The following is a 14,269-nucleotide window of genomic DNA, read 5'->3' as shown; positions in this document are numbered from 1 at the left end:
GTTTGTTTTTGTCTTTATATTTCTGACATACCAATCAGCGCAATAACATTCATGGATCCAAAGCCTGATGAGAATGTTCAAACCATGAACCCTGGAATTCAGAATAACTCAATACATGTGTAATGTCACGCATTGGATCCTTGAAACTTCTCCCCCCAGAGATGAACATTTTATTTTAAACAGTATCGATTTTCATATTTTTTCCTCCCTATCTTGACACAGACTGCTATTTGCTCAATAAAGAGCAACATATATAAGTTCAGCTGCCAGGAAGAACCTGACTGGACGGATGTGAAATCACTCCTGGAAGCAATGCTCAGTCGATTTACCTTTGGAGGTGCAAAAATAAGCAAAGGAGTGTCTTTGGTTATCAGTGTTCTGATGGCGTCCAGGTGAAGAAGTCAATGCCCTGCAACTCCTCGGGCAGGTACTGCTGCTCCACCGGAGTGCCGAAGTCCGGATTGTACTTGTAGCCCTTGGCGTAGCCCAGCTGTTTCATGAGACGGGTGGGCGCGTTGCGCAGGTGGAGCGGAACGGGAGGCAGGGGACCTTTGTGGTTCCTCAGACAGGCCTTCACGTTCTTGTAGGCCGTGTACACTTCCACGGATTTGGCCGCCCGGGAAAGATAGACCACGCACTGGGCCAATATCACCTGTCAAAGAGAATAACGATGAAACCATATATAAAGTCACATATCCATTAGGGCTGGGGGTGAAAGTTGACCAAGTCGGGTAAGTCGACATCAAAAATATTTGCCAGGAAATCCCGCCAGAACCTTGTTGCACCAAAGCGTAAAACAAGAATGCAAAAAGTGCAAAGCTTCTCCTGGTGCACCACCTAGGGGTTGAAAGGATGACGCTGTTTGCGTGCTTCAAGTCACTTACTAATTTAGTAGTTAGCTAAAAGACAATCTGAGCACATGGAGCATGGAATAAGTGAAAGAACTTCCCCAAAGCACCAGGGCTGTATTATCTCAGAATTTAACCAGTCACTACAAACAATATGGTCCGGTTTTAGGTGTTCAAATTTTAACCAGTAGGGGGCAGTACAAAACCCAGCACAAAACCTTCTAGAAGAAGAACAGGAAGTTACTGACCTCCATATTAAGTGTAAGTGACTCTAAGGACACTAATACACGTGTAATGTACATTATACAGTCGTGTGTACTTTAAATAGTAATCACTAGCGTGATAACGCTAAAAATTCATAGCTATAGAAAAAAAAAGTAACATCCATTCACTTGCACCTTAGTAGATAAATGTATATAAATCAACACCCAAATGATTCAGTAAATAAAAAAGTTAAATATAGCCTGTACCTCACATTCAGGCATCCCGATAAAGTGACAGGCCTGGAAAGCGGACACGGCCTGAGGAAGCGCGAAAGGATCTGCGACACCTGACGTCAACGATGAGATCAAGCAATGAGGAAGGAAAATATAGAAAAGTGAAAAGAAGTGAAATCTCCCTCACCCACGTCCTCGCTGGCAAAGCGGACCAAGCGACGAGCCACGTAGAGCGGATCCTCGCCGCCTTCCAGCATGCGGCCCAGCCAGTAGAGGGCGGCGTTCTCGTGGGAGCCTCTCATTGACTTGTGCAATGCCGAGATGCAGTTGAAATGCTCTTCGCCTTTTTGATAACACAAAGTTACACACTAAAGATCATTTGCTGAGACCGGCTTGTTTGTCATCAAACTTTGGGCGCGGAGTTGGAAGCTTCGATTTGGACACCGTTTTGAGCTGAGCGGGCAGACAGACAAGAATGCTTTTCATCACCTCATAAAATCGGGACCAGTAAATCTCCTTGTTTCGGGACAGCTGAGTGTTATGCAACCGGACAACTGGGCAGGCCAGAAACAGACATAGTGAGTGGTCTCTTCAGGAAGACGGGGAGGTGAGCTTGTAGAATTTCTTTTTCTGACTGACTTTGCAATTGCTTGGATAATAATAGTTACAACTTGAGTGCCTATATGACTATTATTGTTTTCTTTCTACAACATGTTCTATGCAGTCTAATACAAGATTTGGATTCATATACTAATGTAATATGATATCAGCAGCAAAACAAATGTTTTTTTTGTTTTTAATCAATTATGGCTTGGTCTAGTGGTTCTCAAAGAGTGGGGGGGGGGGGGGGATTTGTTTTTGCCATCTGAAGGCATAAAATAAGGATTGGCATCTTTTTTCACAGGCACTTTGATGCACCTCGTTTTTTTCTGCTTGGACCAGAGGTGGACCAATAAAATCATGGCATATATATTTATATAACTTGGAAAAAAAACAACTTCAAATTTATTAGTATTTTTTAAATTATGTCCAACACCACGATTAAGCATAAAGCATTTCAAGTTTTTCATTTATTAAAAAAATTCAGCTCGTATTTATACTTTACAAAATCATCTGGCGGGCCAGATTAGACCCATTTGTGGGCCAAATCTGACCCGCGGGCCCTATGTTCGATATCCCTGTCTTAGACTAACCTTTAACGTGTATAAATAGTGTAAAAAAAGGAGTTATTAGTTGTTGAAAGTTTTTTTATATTGATTTTTTCTTATGTCAATGTTCAAAAGGATACAGATTTAGGTATACTTATACAATTATTATAGATAATATTCTTATTCATGGCTGGCGTGAAAAGTGGTGTGGAAAGTGGGAGGGTGCAAAATGCTTTCTCTTTCTTTGGGGGGGGGGGTTGCAAAATATAATTGAGAAGCACTATCTTAGCCTTTTTGGTTTCATGTCAAATTCTGTAGACGAATTGTGATTGGTTGTCATCTGAGCAACTGTCATGTCATTTTTAGATGACAACAAGTCACAACATGGCCGCCGCCTGAGCTGGATCGAAAAGGTGGATTTTGCTGCTTAGTTCCTATTCCATAAACGCAATATTAATTCGTTCTGTGTTTGTACCCCCTGAAAAAGTTGAATTAAGTAAATACAAACGTAGCGATCTCCAAGTAGTGAATTCAAGCTCGACTCCTAGTAAACAACATGCTATAAATATTAGCGCTTTGCTAAATTTGATCGACGCTGCAGTGTTGTGACTTGCGCTGGAAAAAATTGCTTCGGTATGTGATCATGGGAAGCGGCTTACCGGCTTTGTCGTAGAGAATATGAGACCTCTGCAGACCCTCCTTGATGTGTTCTTCCTTCACGAGAATTTCCTGGGTGGACCCGTCTGGTCCTGTCAGTCCGGGCCGGGTCGAGCCGACCTGAGCCTGGACGGCTAGCTGCAGACTGTTGAGCCCCGTCCGAGCGTCGCCGTCACACAGGAAGGCGATTGTGTCCAGAGCCTTTTGTTCGATGTAAACTCTGGGCCTGAGAACAAATCAACACATTACAATAAACAAATACAGGGGGGACAAAAGGCACGTGTCTCTTTTTGGACACAAATTTTCTTTTCTTTTACAACACGCGGTGCACAAGAGCTTGGTGAGCGGCCGCTAGCTCTCCCTGCAGCCCCGAGGATGAACCCATTCTTCACTATGCAAGGGCCAGGCTCAGCCTGTGTCGTTAATGAAAAATGTAAAAATATGTTTTTCAGATTGAAAGAGTTAATAAAATGTTTTTAAAAAGTCAATTCATGGATTAACCACCAAAAATAATCGCTGGTTGCAGCCCTAGTGTCAAATATTACTTTTCTATTATGTTCTTTATTTTTGTACACATTTGGGAGCAAAAAAAGAAGTTATTTCAATCATTAGCTATTTGTTAAAAAAGCCGATTAATAGGTGATCAGAATTTTACCCTGCCAAATATCAGAATTAGCATTAGCCTTAAAAAATCATATTGGTAGGGTACTCATGATGCACAAACCGTTAAATTATTTACTTTCTGTTTGAATACAAACTACAAGATGCTAAATTATTCAGTTTCTACTTGATTACAAATTACTGTGCATTTTTTTGAATGCAATACTGTAATAGAAACACAATACAAAAAAAAAATACAGTGTTGTTTTTCTGTGGGGCTAGCTTAATTAAGCTAATGGCATTTCAATTGATTTCAATAAGAAAGATGATTGAGCTCAGCATATCAAACCCTTAAAACAAGACACCACTGTATTTTATTCTGACAACCAGCGATGATTAAAAATTCATCCGGTAGCCATTTTGGGAACGGCTTCTGTAGGGGACGGGTTTGGCTAGACGCCCTTTCCATCTTCAGCCTGGTGCAAGTCCAACTTCTGAATGTGGACATGTGTGATTTGTGATTTGTCACGTTCTTTCCGCGCCTGGCAGACAATACGGTCAACAAATCTGCCTGACGAGCGGCATCGCATTCCGTGTCCAGCTAGTAGCCATCAAAGGACTCGCGGGCTCCAACTTGTGCGCAAATCTGATCTGTCAACACATCACACGGGACCGCGGCCGAAGGGATTGCCCTGGCACCCGCCGCTCTCCTCCCATAAATGATCTAACGCAACATGAAAGCGCCACTACAAATAATTTAGATTTGTGGCGCCTTGTCCAGTCAGGAGCTGAGCACTCACTCGTTTCCGTCCGTTTGGCGGTCCGAACATCGCGGATCGGCTTGTTCCCGTTCCAGCACGGTGATCCCGAGCGCCGCCACCGCGCGGTCCAGGATCGAGCGCATCGCTTCGACCGAGAGCTTCTCGAGGACCAGCACTCTGCAGCGGCTCAGCAGAGCCGAGTTCACCTGAAAGGACGGGTTCTCGGTGGTGGCGCCGATCAGAGTGACGGTTCCGCACTCCACGTGAGGAAGGAACGTGTCCTGAAATATAGACGAAGATGGGTCATGAATCTATGAGGATGTAATTCACGGTGAACATCCTGAAGTCACATCTTTTTCACAGTGAGTATTTGCTTCATTTGATACCATAATGAGCAAAGGTTTAAAGTAGGATTGGGCAATACATGGAATGAACTCTTTCAGTGTCAAGTGTTAGTCAAGTGTTATTGGAAAAGGAAAGCTCAAAAGGCCGCTAAATTTAGCATTTTCACTCACCTTTCAAGTCCAACAAAATACTGTGTGCTATGTCTATGTAAAATGGGTGGTGGAAAGATCGACTTCCATTCTTCAGTTACAATTGCATGTAGGAAACAGCTGAGTTTTAAGTGTGGAAACACTGACATCTAATGGTCACAGTTACCACTACAGTGCTCACCTGGCTTATATTAGGTAAGCATTAGTCAAAAGTGTCGGCTCTTGTCCATGAAAAATATTTGATTTATTATTGTTATTACTATTTTAAAAGACGGGAATGTTTTCAGTGAAACCTTCGTCCAACGCACCAGAATCAAATGATCGTGATAATTAACAAGCAGGGCTTCCTGATGAGTTGATCATTTGTATCAGTTGCGTTGGAAAAGGTTTTCACTCAAAAACTGAAAAAACAAAAACTTACTCTTACTATACTCTTACTATACTTAATCAAATTTTTAAACACATTTACGAAGGATAAGCACAAGCACAATCAATATGTGTTTTTGACACAGCTGGATAATTTCAAATCAACCTTATTTGCAGTGCTCACCTGGCTTATCTTAGGTAAGCATTAGTCAAGAATGTCGGCTCTTCTCCATAAAAAAATATTTTACTTATTATTGTTATTACTATTTTAAAAAACGAGAATGTTTTCGGTGAAACCTTCCTCCAACGCACCAGAATCAAATGATCGGGATAATTAACAAGCAGAGCTTCCTGATGAGCTAATCATTTGTATCAGTTGCGTTGGAAAAGGTTTTCACTAAAATAAAAAAAATAAAAAAAAAAAAAAATATATATATATATATATATATATATATATATATATATATATATATATATATCTTACTATACTTAATCAAATTTTTAAACACATTCACGAAGGATAAGCACAAGCACAATCAATATGTGGTTATGACACAGCTGGATAATTTCAAATCAACCTTATTTTTAAAGTTGACATACCTGACTTGGTCTACTTTTCCCCAGCCTTATTTACAATGGTTACTAAACTACATTAGGAGGCGGGGCCTGGTGAAGGCATGTGACAAATGTGTACATGAGTGTCTGGGCACGGAGCAATTCGGCAGCCCACCTGTTGGGATTTGTTGAAACGATGGATTTCATCGATGAACAGGATGGTCCTGCGCTTGCACAGCCGCAGTTCGTTCTGTGCCTGCTTGATGACTTCACGCACGTCAGCGGTGGACGCGCTGGTGGCGGACAGCGTCACAAAACGAGCAGTCCCCTTCTTCTTGCTGTTGCTTGCGATGATGTGAGCTAGAGTAGTCTAACAGAGAGGATGCATTGAAATGAAAATCATCAGAGAAGGACGCCATTTATCCATGCAGTCTGTATAGCAAATGGGCACATTTATTGACTGTTACTTTTAACTTTTACCGAAATAATAGTCATAATTTTTACTACTACTAGTCCTCTTTGCTTAAATACAAGTTGGAGGTTTTGCCACCTGATATGCATTATTCCTAACGGTGAAAACGTCACTACAGCACCTTGCCACATCCTGGTGGTCCCCAGAGGATTAGAGAGGGTATTTCCTGGCAGTCCAACAGGGACCGCAGGAGGGTTTGCTCCCCGACAACTTTCCTCTGCCCAAAGTAGTCCTCCATCGTGTTTGGCCTCAGCATCTCCGCAAGTGGTTTATTTGACGTCACTAGCGACCGTAGATTCAAAGCACATGCTGCGTTCGAGGACCGTCCGTCATTTGAACTTCGCGCCCCAGAATTTTGGGGTTCAGCTTCAGCCTCGGCCGGAAAGCTGCGCTTGACTCCTTTGCTGCCCGCGCCGCCACCAGATTGTTTACTGGGGATTGAAGCGTTGGTATCATTTTGAAGTGAACTTTTACCCTTGTTGCCGTGGAACATGGAAAATACTCCGAAAGAGGCGGTGGGCGTCCTGTGGTCTGAACCCGGAAGTTTTGGTGTGGTTTCGGAACAAAATTTCTTCACTGGTGGTCCACCGTCGGCGTCGCTCTTTAGTAGACAAGCGTCGAGGTGACCATTTATAGCGTCAGAAGTAAAGACTTGAAAACAAACGGGACACTTCACTGAATCCGATGAGGTGCTGGACGTGTCGGTCGCCATCTTGCTTCCCGCTAAACTTTGTCCCTTCGTCACGTGACAAAGACAGTTTAAAAAAAACTATATAAATAAAATTCTTTCTGAAATTTTACAAAACTCACCAATTTTTGTGACACGTTTTAATAGTATATCGTTGTATTTATAAGGTTAAAAGTTTTTTTGTCGCGAACGTTTATGGGTTCGCGTTGAACGCTTCCTGCTTTACGTTCAGGGGCAATGGGATGTCCCAGATTCGGGTGACAGTATCAGTTTTCTTCCAAGTTGTGCCATCAGTACCAGAAATTTGTTTTAGAAGCACATTCTATCATCACCTTTGATTCTTGAAACGCAATTTTGGGGAAGTCCCAGCAAGATTTTGTGGATTAGTGTCCTCGCTCCTGAATATGCAAAAGCAGGGACACGGGAGGAAAATGCACTTCTAATGACACAATACAGAATAAAATGCACGGTGCCTCTAGGTTTTCAATATGGTTGGAAAAAAAAACTATCTGTAAATAATTTCATGTGATGCCACCATTTACTCTATGCATCAATTTGTGTTACTGCTCAGATTCAAGTCCAGACAGTGCAGCAACAAAAATGAACCAGGTCAAGTGAAGAATGGCCAAGATGACGTGAATTCCTCAATGTGCTGACAGCAGAAGTATGAGCACGCAGGTCTACTTTCCCGACTTAGAAAAAGTGAAAACGATGCGCTCCTTCTGGGAAATGAAGTTGAAACTAGAGGTAGCCTACACATGCAACCCACACAGTCTATATTTGAAAAGGAATATCATGTTGAACTCATTTTCAGAAGTACCGGCAGAGGTCGCTAAAAAGCCAAGCAAACCGATCACGAGAGGGCAAGTTTGCGTGAATATTTTTTATTTGATTGAACATATAATACGCATTTTTCAAAAATGAGAGAAAAAAATATATCATATTATATTATAAATATATATCCCAATACTCTATGTGCTGTACATAGACTTAGACATACAGATGCATACACATATATGCATACATACTAACACATACATCGCTCTTATTTTTTCCCACATGTAACTTATTTTATATAAATGTTTTTGTGTCAAGTCATATCAATAAAGCACTATTTTTCGAGAAAACACCTGCAACATTTTCTACGTAATATTTTGCACGCAACCGCACCTTGTCAGTGGATTTTTGAGCATTTAAGGTCAATTTAAATGTCCTACTAGCTCAACATAAAGGCCACAGAATAACGTATCTTTTACCGCAATGTTTACCATTGTACGTTGTATAATGATTTAAAAAACATTTTTTTAAACCCTTGCTAATCTGCAAAATGTTTTAGTGCTGAGAACGCAACATCCTCAAAGTCGTTAACATTCATGCATAAATGTATTTATTGCAGGACACAGTTCACGGAGTGTAACGTATTTCCGGTGTATGGTTTTCAAAATAAAACTTTCAAAATAAAACCCACACATATCACGTCGTACAGTTGTTTTTATAGTCTCATTGCCATGTTATCATAGCTCGGCCGATTTTCATCATATCCCCCTAGGTGCATCGTGTATAATAACTTCCTCGTTGGTCAATGTCAGCGCTTTGTTAGTTTTTGATTCGAAGCATCTCGTAAAGTGCGGCGGTTTGATAAAGAGCCATTTTCTGATGCAGATGAGGAGAGATCACGCAGGATTACGCACACGCGTCATAGCTGTCACACACCTCTCGATGGCACCTGTCACTCTTTTGTCACAGGGACAAACCGACCGTCATTGGGCTCGAAATGCTGATAGGAGCCGAGGAGGGGGCATGGCTGAATTAACGCAGGCTCTGCAGACCACCATTCATATTCGGGTGTCCCATGCACGGCACCTTGCTGTCATCCCCTCAAAGTTGTCACTTGAAACTGTCCATCCCTACCCAGCGCGCAACAGGTCCTCGGTAGATTGCAGCGAAGGGTTGGAGAGGTGGAGGAAAGATGATGTGGAAGATTATTAAAGCGGTTGGGGACTTTGCCAGAACTTGGATTGTTTGGTTGGTCACCGGAACGTGTGTGGTTGTAGCCCTCGTTTTGTACACTAAATGGAGGAGTGACGGAGCATCGCAGCAGGACACACAGGTACTGCAATACACGCATGCATCTAGCGAGGATTTCTTCGTGTAAGAAGTTATATCAGTGAATTCATTAAAAAAAAAATAGCGTCGTCTTGCTCATAATAAACTTAGTATTCATCCTCAAATTCGGATAAATTGGTGTTTTTCTAATTTATATAGACTATCAATGGAAATATGTAAATATCTATAGGGATATTTAGGTAGTCAATGAAATAACTGCCATTTCAAATTGAAATAACTGCCATTTCAAATTGGGTTGATAAACAAAATATGTAGTACATATGTAACATTATTTAGTGTAGGTAGTAATTTTAATCCATTTACATTCATGTAAATGTATAATGAATTTGTGTTAATTTTGAGTTTGCATAGATTGTTTTGTATTTTGTTTTGTAGACATGTTTGTTCCTGGTTTGGACATTTATTCTAACGCGCTAATGTAAATTTAGGGCTGCCACAGTCAAATCGTTAACTCTGGAGATGAATCAAAAATTTATGAAGCATGAAAAGATGAACTCCAAAACTCCGTTGCATTTACTTCCCGGCAGCCGATCTCTGCTAACTTTGCAACCAATAATAAAATGTAAATTACTTGCGCCAAACGGAGCCAAAAGACCACCTAATGCGTGCAACAACAAACTGTAAAAGACAACATTTTGTTAATGTATCCAGTGACCCCCACTATACAAAAATTATACTAAACAATAATAATAACAATAGTAAATACAACAAAAACGTGAAGGGAACAGGTGGGTTAATTGAAATTTTTGGGTACTCCTTACAGTATTCTTCAATGTGGAAACTGAATATGTATATCAGCCCTGCTTATACTGTACACAGCAGGTGGAAGAATTAAACGTGAGCTAACTAGGCCACTGGCGTTTACGACTGAGTGTAACGTGTCAGGGATTGTACAGTATAGAGTTTGCAAAAAGCGTTTACTGCCCTCTAGTGATTCACGCTGCTAGTGCTTTGCAGGCTGTCAATGAAAAGTTTTTTTGTTTTTTTAAATTAATATAAACGGGTTGTTGCAATCTAAAATAGCTCAAAGTAAATGTATTCGACAGTTCTGGTTTCTGCCACTAGAGGGCGCCAACTAAGAGACAACCCGCCTTTGCGCTCTTGTTTCCATTCCTCCTTTGACATTTAGGAGATCTACAATGACATTTACCGCAGCAGATTCATCACTATGTGACTAAGCTCTTCCCATGCGGCCTCCCGCATTCTGTCATTGACCTTAAATGTCTTGTGCAGCATCCTCAGCACCGTATGAATACAATAAAGTCAGATTAATAAGTGCAATATTGCGTCAGTTGAACATAATGCGTCGTAGGATAATGGCTATCATTCAAAAGCAAAGAAAAATCGTAGCCATTAGCTATCTTAGCTAGTTATTCTGATGAGCGCCCCTCTAAAACATGTTTATAATTGTTCACAAAACAACAAATAAAATCATAAGATCAAAAATATAAATCAAATATCTTATATTTTGGCTTAGTACAGTTTTGAGCTAAAAAAAAAAAGAACCTTCCAATGTTTCCTTCACACTTTTAAAATTCCCACTGTCAGGCAACACCAACACAGCTTGTTATGAGTTAGCTTAAGCTTTTTATTAGCTTCCAAACAGAACATACATAAATATACAGTGAGGACTGTCAGCAACTTCCTTTAACAACCCAGGCTAAACTTAGCTCCTGCCTGACACAAGGATCTTAGTCAACTTGAATCACATCAACATTACCTACTGAACAATAATTACTGCAGGTGTTCACTGTAAATAGCAACTTTCCGTTGCTATTTAATTGACATCGGAAAAGGAAACCTTTAGAGGGTCAATACAGTTAGGGTGTGCTATTCATTACTTTGAATTGCATGTATGTAATATCTGTTGTATGTGTGGAAACCCTGCCATCCAATGGCCACTGTTATCACTACAATGCTAAATTGGCTTCAAATGAGTTAAGCACTGGTCAAGGGTGTCAGCTACCTAGCATAAAAAATGTATTTGACGAGAATTTGATTATAATTACTATTTTAAAAGATGAGAATTCTCATCCATGGTACTGAAACAATTCCATCCATCTTTTTTAAAAAGTTCATTTGAAAGCTCATTTGAAAATGTAAGAAATCCATTTACATGCGGAGAGAACACACAGGATGACTGCAAAAAAACACCGGGGAGACATTAGCATGGGGAATTAAGTTTCTTGGCCGCCGCATGCACATTTAAGTGCACAAGTTTCCGAAGTAAAGTGGAGCCAGAGCTGGCAGGCGGATGGACCAGAGCGAGGCTGGTTGGACACTGGCCACGCAGATCAGTGGCCCTTCGCCTCTTGGGACATTTTGTTCTTTAACCTGGGGGCCACGCTCCATTTTTAACTGATCACATTGACTGCGTGCCAAATAGACTGATACCGGTGAAAAAGGAGCACCGAAAAAGGAGATTTTTGCAAGTTACAATAGAACTGCAAATGCAATCAGTTGGATGAAAACAAAACAAAAAACAAAACAATATTTCGGCGGAAAAGTTAATTGCACAGTAAGGAAAACCACTGCAAATTCAAAATAAGAGGATCGCCAAATAAAATATATATGAGGCCACAAAAAATAGAAAAAAATGAGTTTTAATATTTTAAGTTGTATACTGTCCTTCAGTGAGATTACATACAAAAATACATTGGGAAAAAAAGCATTTTTTTGCAAATTTTGAGAGAGGATGATGTTAAAATATGACAACAATAAGTAACATGTCAGGCCAGCATAAATTAGCATATAACAGTGCTTCTCAAATAGCGGGGTGCGAGGTGATGCCAGTTTTTTAAGTTTCAGGCACTTTGATGCACTTTTTTCAGGTTTAGACTAAGCTGTAACCAATCAATCAATCAAATCCAGAAGATCAATTGTTGTAAGAAAAAACATACTTGCAATATACATATATATATATATATATATATATATATATATATATATATATATATATTTACTCCACTTGCACTCTATAAGCTATTCCACTTGCCCGTTGGCAGTCCCAGTATATAATTTATTCAACAGACAGTGTATCCAAACATAACATCGGAATTTTGCACTGACATTAGCTAAAGAACATTTAAGCGTGCACCAGCTGATTGAACAGGTGCCACACTATGCATTCAAGGTTGCGTGAGCGTACACACTCGGTTTGGCACAGAAGGTGAGCTGGAAGGCTAAGAAGACGTGGTCATGATACTGTTACTTTCTTTGGCACGGCTTTCCATGTAACGAGTGAGTGATACATACTATATATTTGTCAAAACTCTCAACAGCCTTGGGTGTGTTTACATCCTTCTGGTAGGCAGGCCACCCTTTATGGCTAAAAAAAGGTCATCAAACTATCAAAATCAGCTCTCGGTGCACTTTCGAACCACTGCAAATTATACTACGGTATTTGCCCTACTTTAGCAGAACACGTGAAAAAAATATGGCTATCGCAAAGCATTTTCATAGCGCATTCAGTGCCTTCTAGAGATTGAAAAAAAATCACAAGATTCAAAAGTTTTACCATCCTATGCATAGTAATACTACACGATGAGATTCTTATTCTGTTCACTTCCCCGAGCAGAACACATTGCATAATCGAGCGAATAATAAAGTAGGCAAGAAAACAGTAATAGAGCAAAACGGGAGTAGATGCAGTGGAAGAAAACTGCACACATATTAGGAAGATGGAGCAAAATATGTAGTGCAAAATATTATGTATTTGGCAGCTTTACTGCATTGTGCAGGATTTGTAAGGTGCGTGTGTGCACGCGGTAAAGTGAGTTCAGAATCGGAATGAGGCTTCACTTGCCCATCAGCCACAATAATTTGCTATTTTTTTTGTCAATAGATACTAAATATTGCAAGTCCAATCATGTATTCCATGTCACGGACTTTGCATTGTTCCACGCCTTTCAAATTTGACACGGCACGCCGCAAAGGGGCATTGCTGTCCGTCATCCGTTGGCAATCCGGGGCAGGCATGTACGCAACTGTCCTCGCCGGCGTGATGGATGCCCGCTGTCTTTCCAATTTGTTTCCGTCGCGTCAGAAGCGCTCCCGCCGCTGCCATCGTACGCAGGTGTGGCCGGGCGGGGTCAAAGGAAAAACAAGAAACGCGCGCCGCTGATAAATTAGCGGTTTTAAAACCGGCATATCTTCGTCATTGATTTCATAAGAGTCAAGTTAGGCTTTAATGCCGCCCTGAGCTTCTCGCCTCCGTCTGCCAAGCCCTCGCTCACGGCGCTCCGCACCCGTGAGCTCAGGGCTTGGCTCGACCCACTACAGTGTGGCGAATTTGGCCGCGGTCGTTCCGGATCAGCTTGCGCTCCGCGCCCGCGACATTGTCAAGTGTCATCGCCGCGGCTCGAGCGAGACGCGCCGCCGCTAAGCCGCGCGGGGGGTTTAGAATTTACGATGATTTGAATCACTCGGGCTACGGTGTCTGCAGTATGTCGGCGAGGTTTTCCTTACTGACGTCAAGATGGCCGCGTCCCTTTGGATACGCTCGCTCGCATTGTGTTCGAAAGGGAATGTGGATTATGTTCGTATTGAGTGCGCGGTTAAAATTAGCTCTTTCCTGGTGGTTATCAGTGGATGTGTTTGTCAGTGAGCTGGCTCATGATAAATCATCCGTGTCAGCCAGCTCTTTTTTCAGCAGGCCGCCCAATCGTCTTACTGTACTCTATGTCCCCTAAAGATGCGTGGAATCGCGGGCCCCTTTTCACATCGCCCCGACGGGGTCTGGATTGCAACATGGCTCGTTTTTATGGTTGGAACATATTGTATATACTGTTTGGTCAAGCGACACTAACTTGAGGAAGGGATTGAATTTGACCTTGTTAACATGTGTGAGAGAAACATTTTAAGGCCCAATTATGTATGTCAGCTACTAAAGTGGCACTCGTCCCATTTTTAGCCTCCTTAGGACCTGTTTTTTTTTTTTCTTCCCACTTGAAGACTTAACCAAAAGGCGGCAAATATTATTGGTGACACAAAACAGTGCTGTTCTATTCTGATAGATCCATTTTAACTGAATGGATTTTGCAATGTAACTCCAGCTAGCTAACTACTTACCTACTAAGATTTAACTTAATTAGCTAACATGATAAACAACTAGCTT

General features: G+C 41.3%; 1 protein-coding gene across 1 annotated transcript; it reads right to left on the bottom strand.

The window, feature by feature from the left end:
• Position 1: 1 nt before the first annotated feature.
• On the bottom strand, positions 2-7,056 carry wrnip1 (WRN helicase interacting protein 1). Its single transcript, XM_088429349.1, has 7 exons — positions 6,460-7,056; positions 6,042-6,236; positions 4,491-4,732; positions 3,093-3,316; positions 1,473-1,628; positions 1,319-1,398; positions 2-652 (listed from the first exon to the last, which is right to left on the bottom strand). Exons 1-7 carry the CDS (start codon positions 7,048-7,050, stop codon positions 371-373), a joined length of 1,770 nt encoding a protein of 589 aa, XP_088285475.1. The 5' UTR covers positions 7,051-7,056; the 3' UTR covers positions 2-370.
• Between the last annotated feature and the right edge of the window lie 7,213 nt (positions 7,057-14,269).

This window comes from Hippichthys cyanospilos, chromosome 12, assembly GCF_059441005.1.
Source record: "Hippichthys cyanospilos isolate Australia breed blue-spotted pipefish chromosome 12, RoL_Hcya_1.0, whole genome shotgun sequence".
Taxonomy (NCBI): Eukaryota; Metazoa; Chordata; class Actinopteri; order Syngnathiformes; family Syngnathidae; genus Hippichthys; species Hippichthys cyanospilos.
Note: the sequence above shows the minus strand (reverse complement) of the source record. Positions and strands in the feature narration are given on the sequence as shown.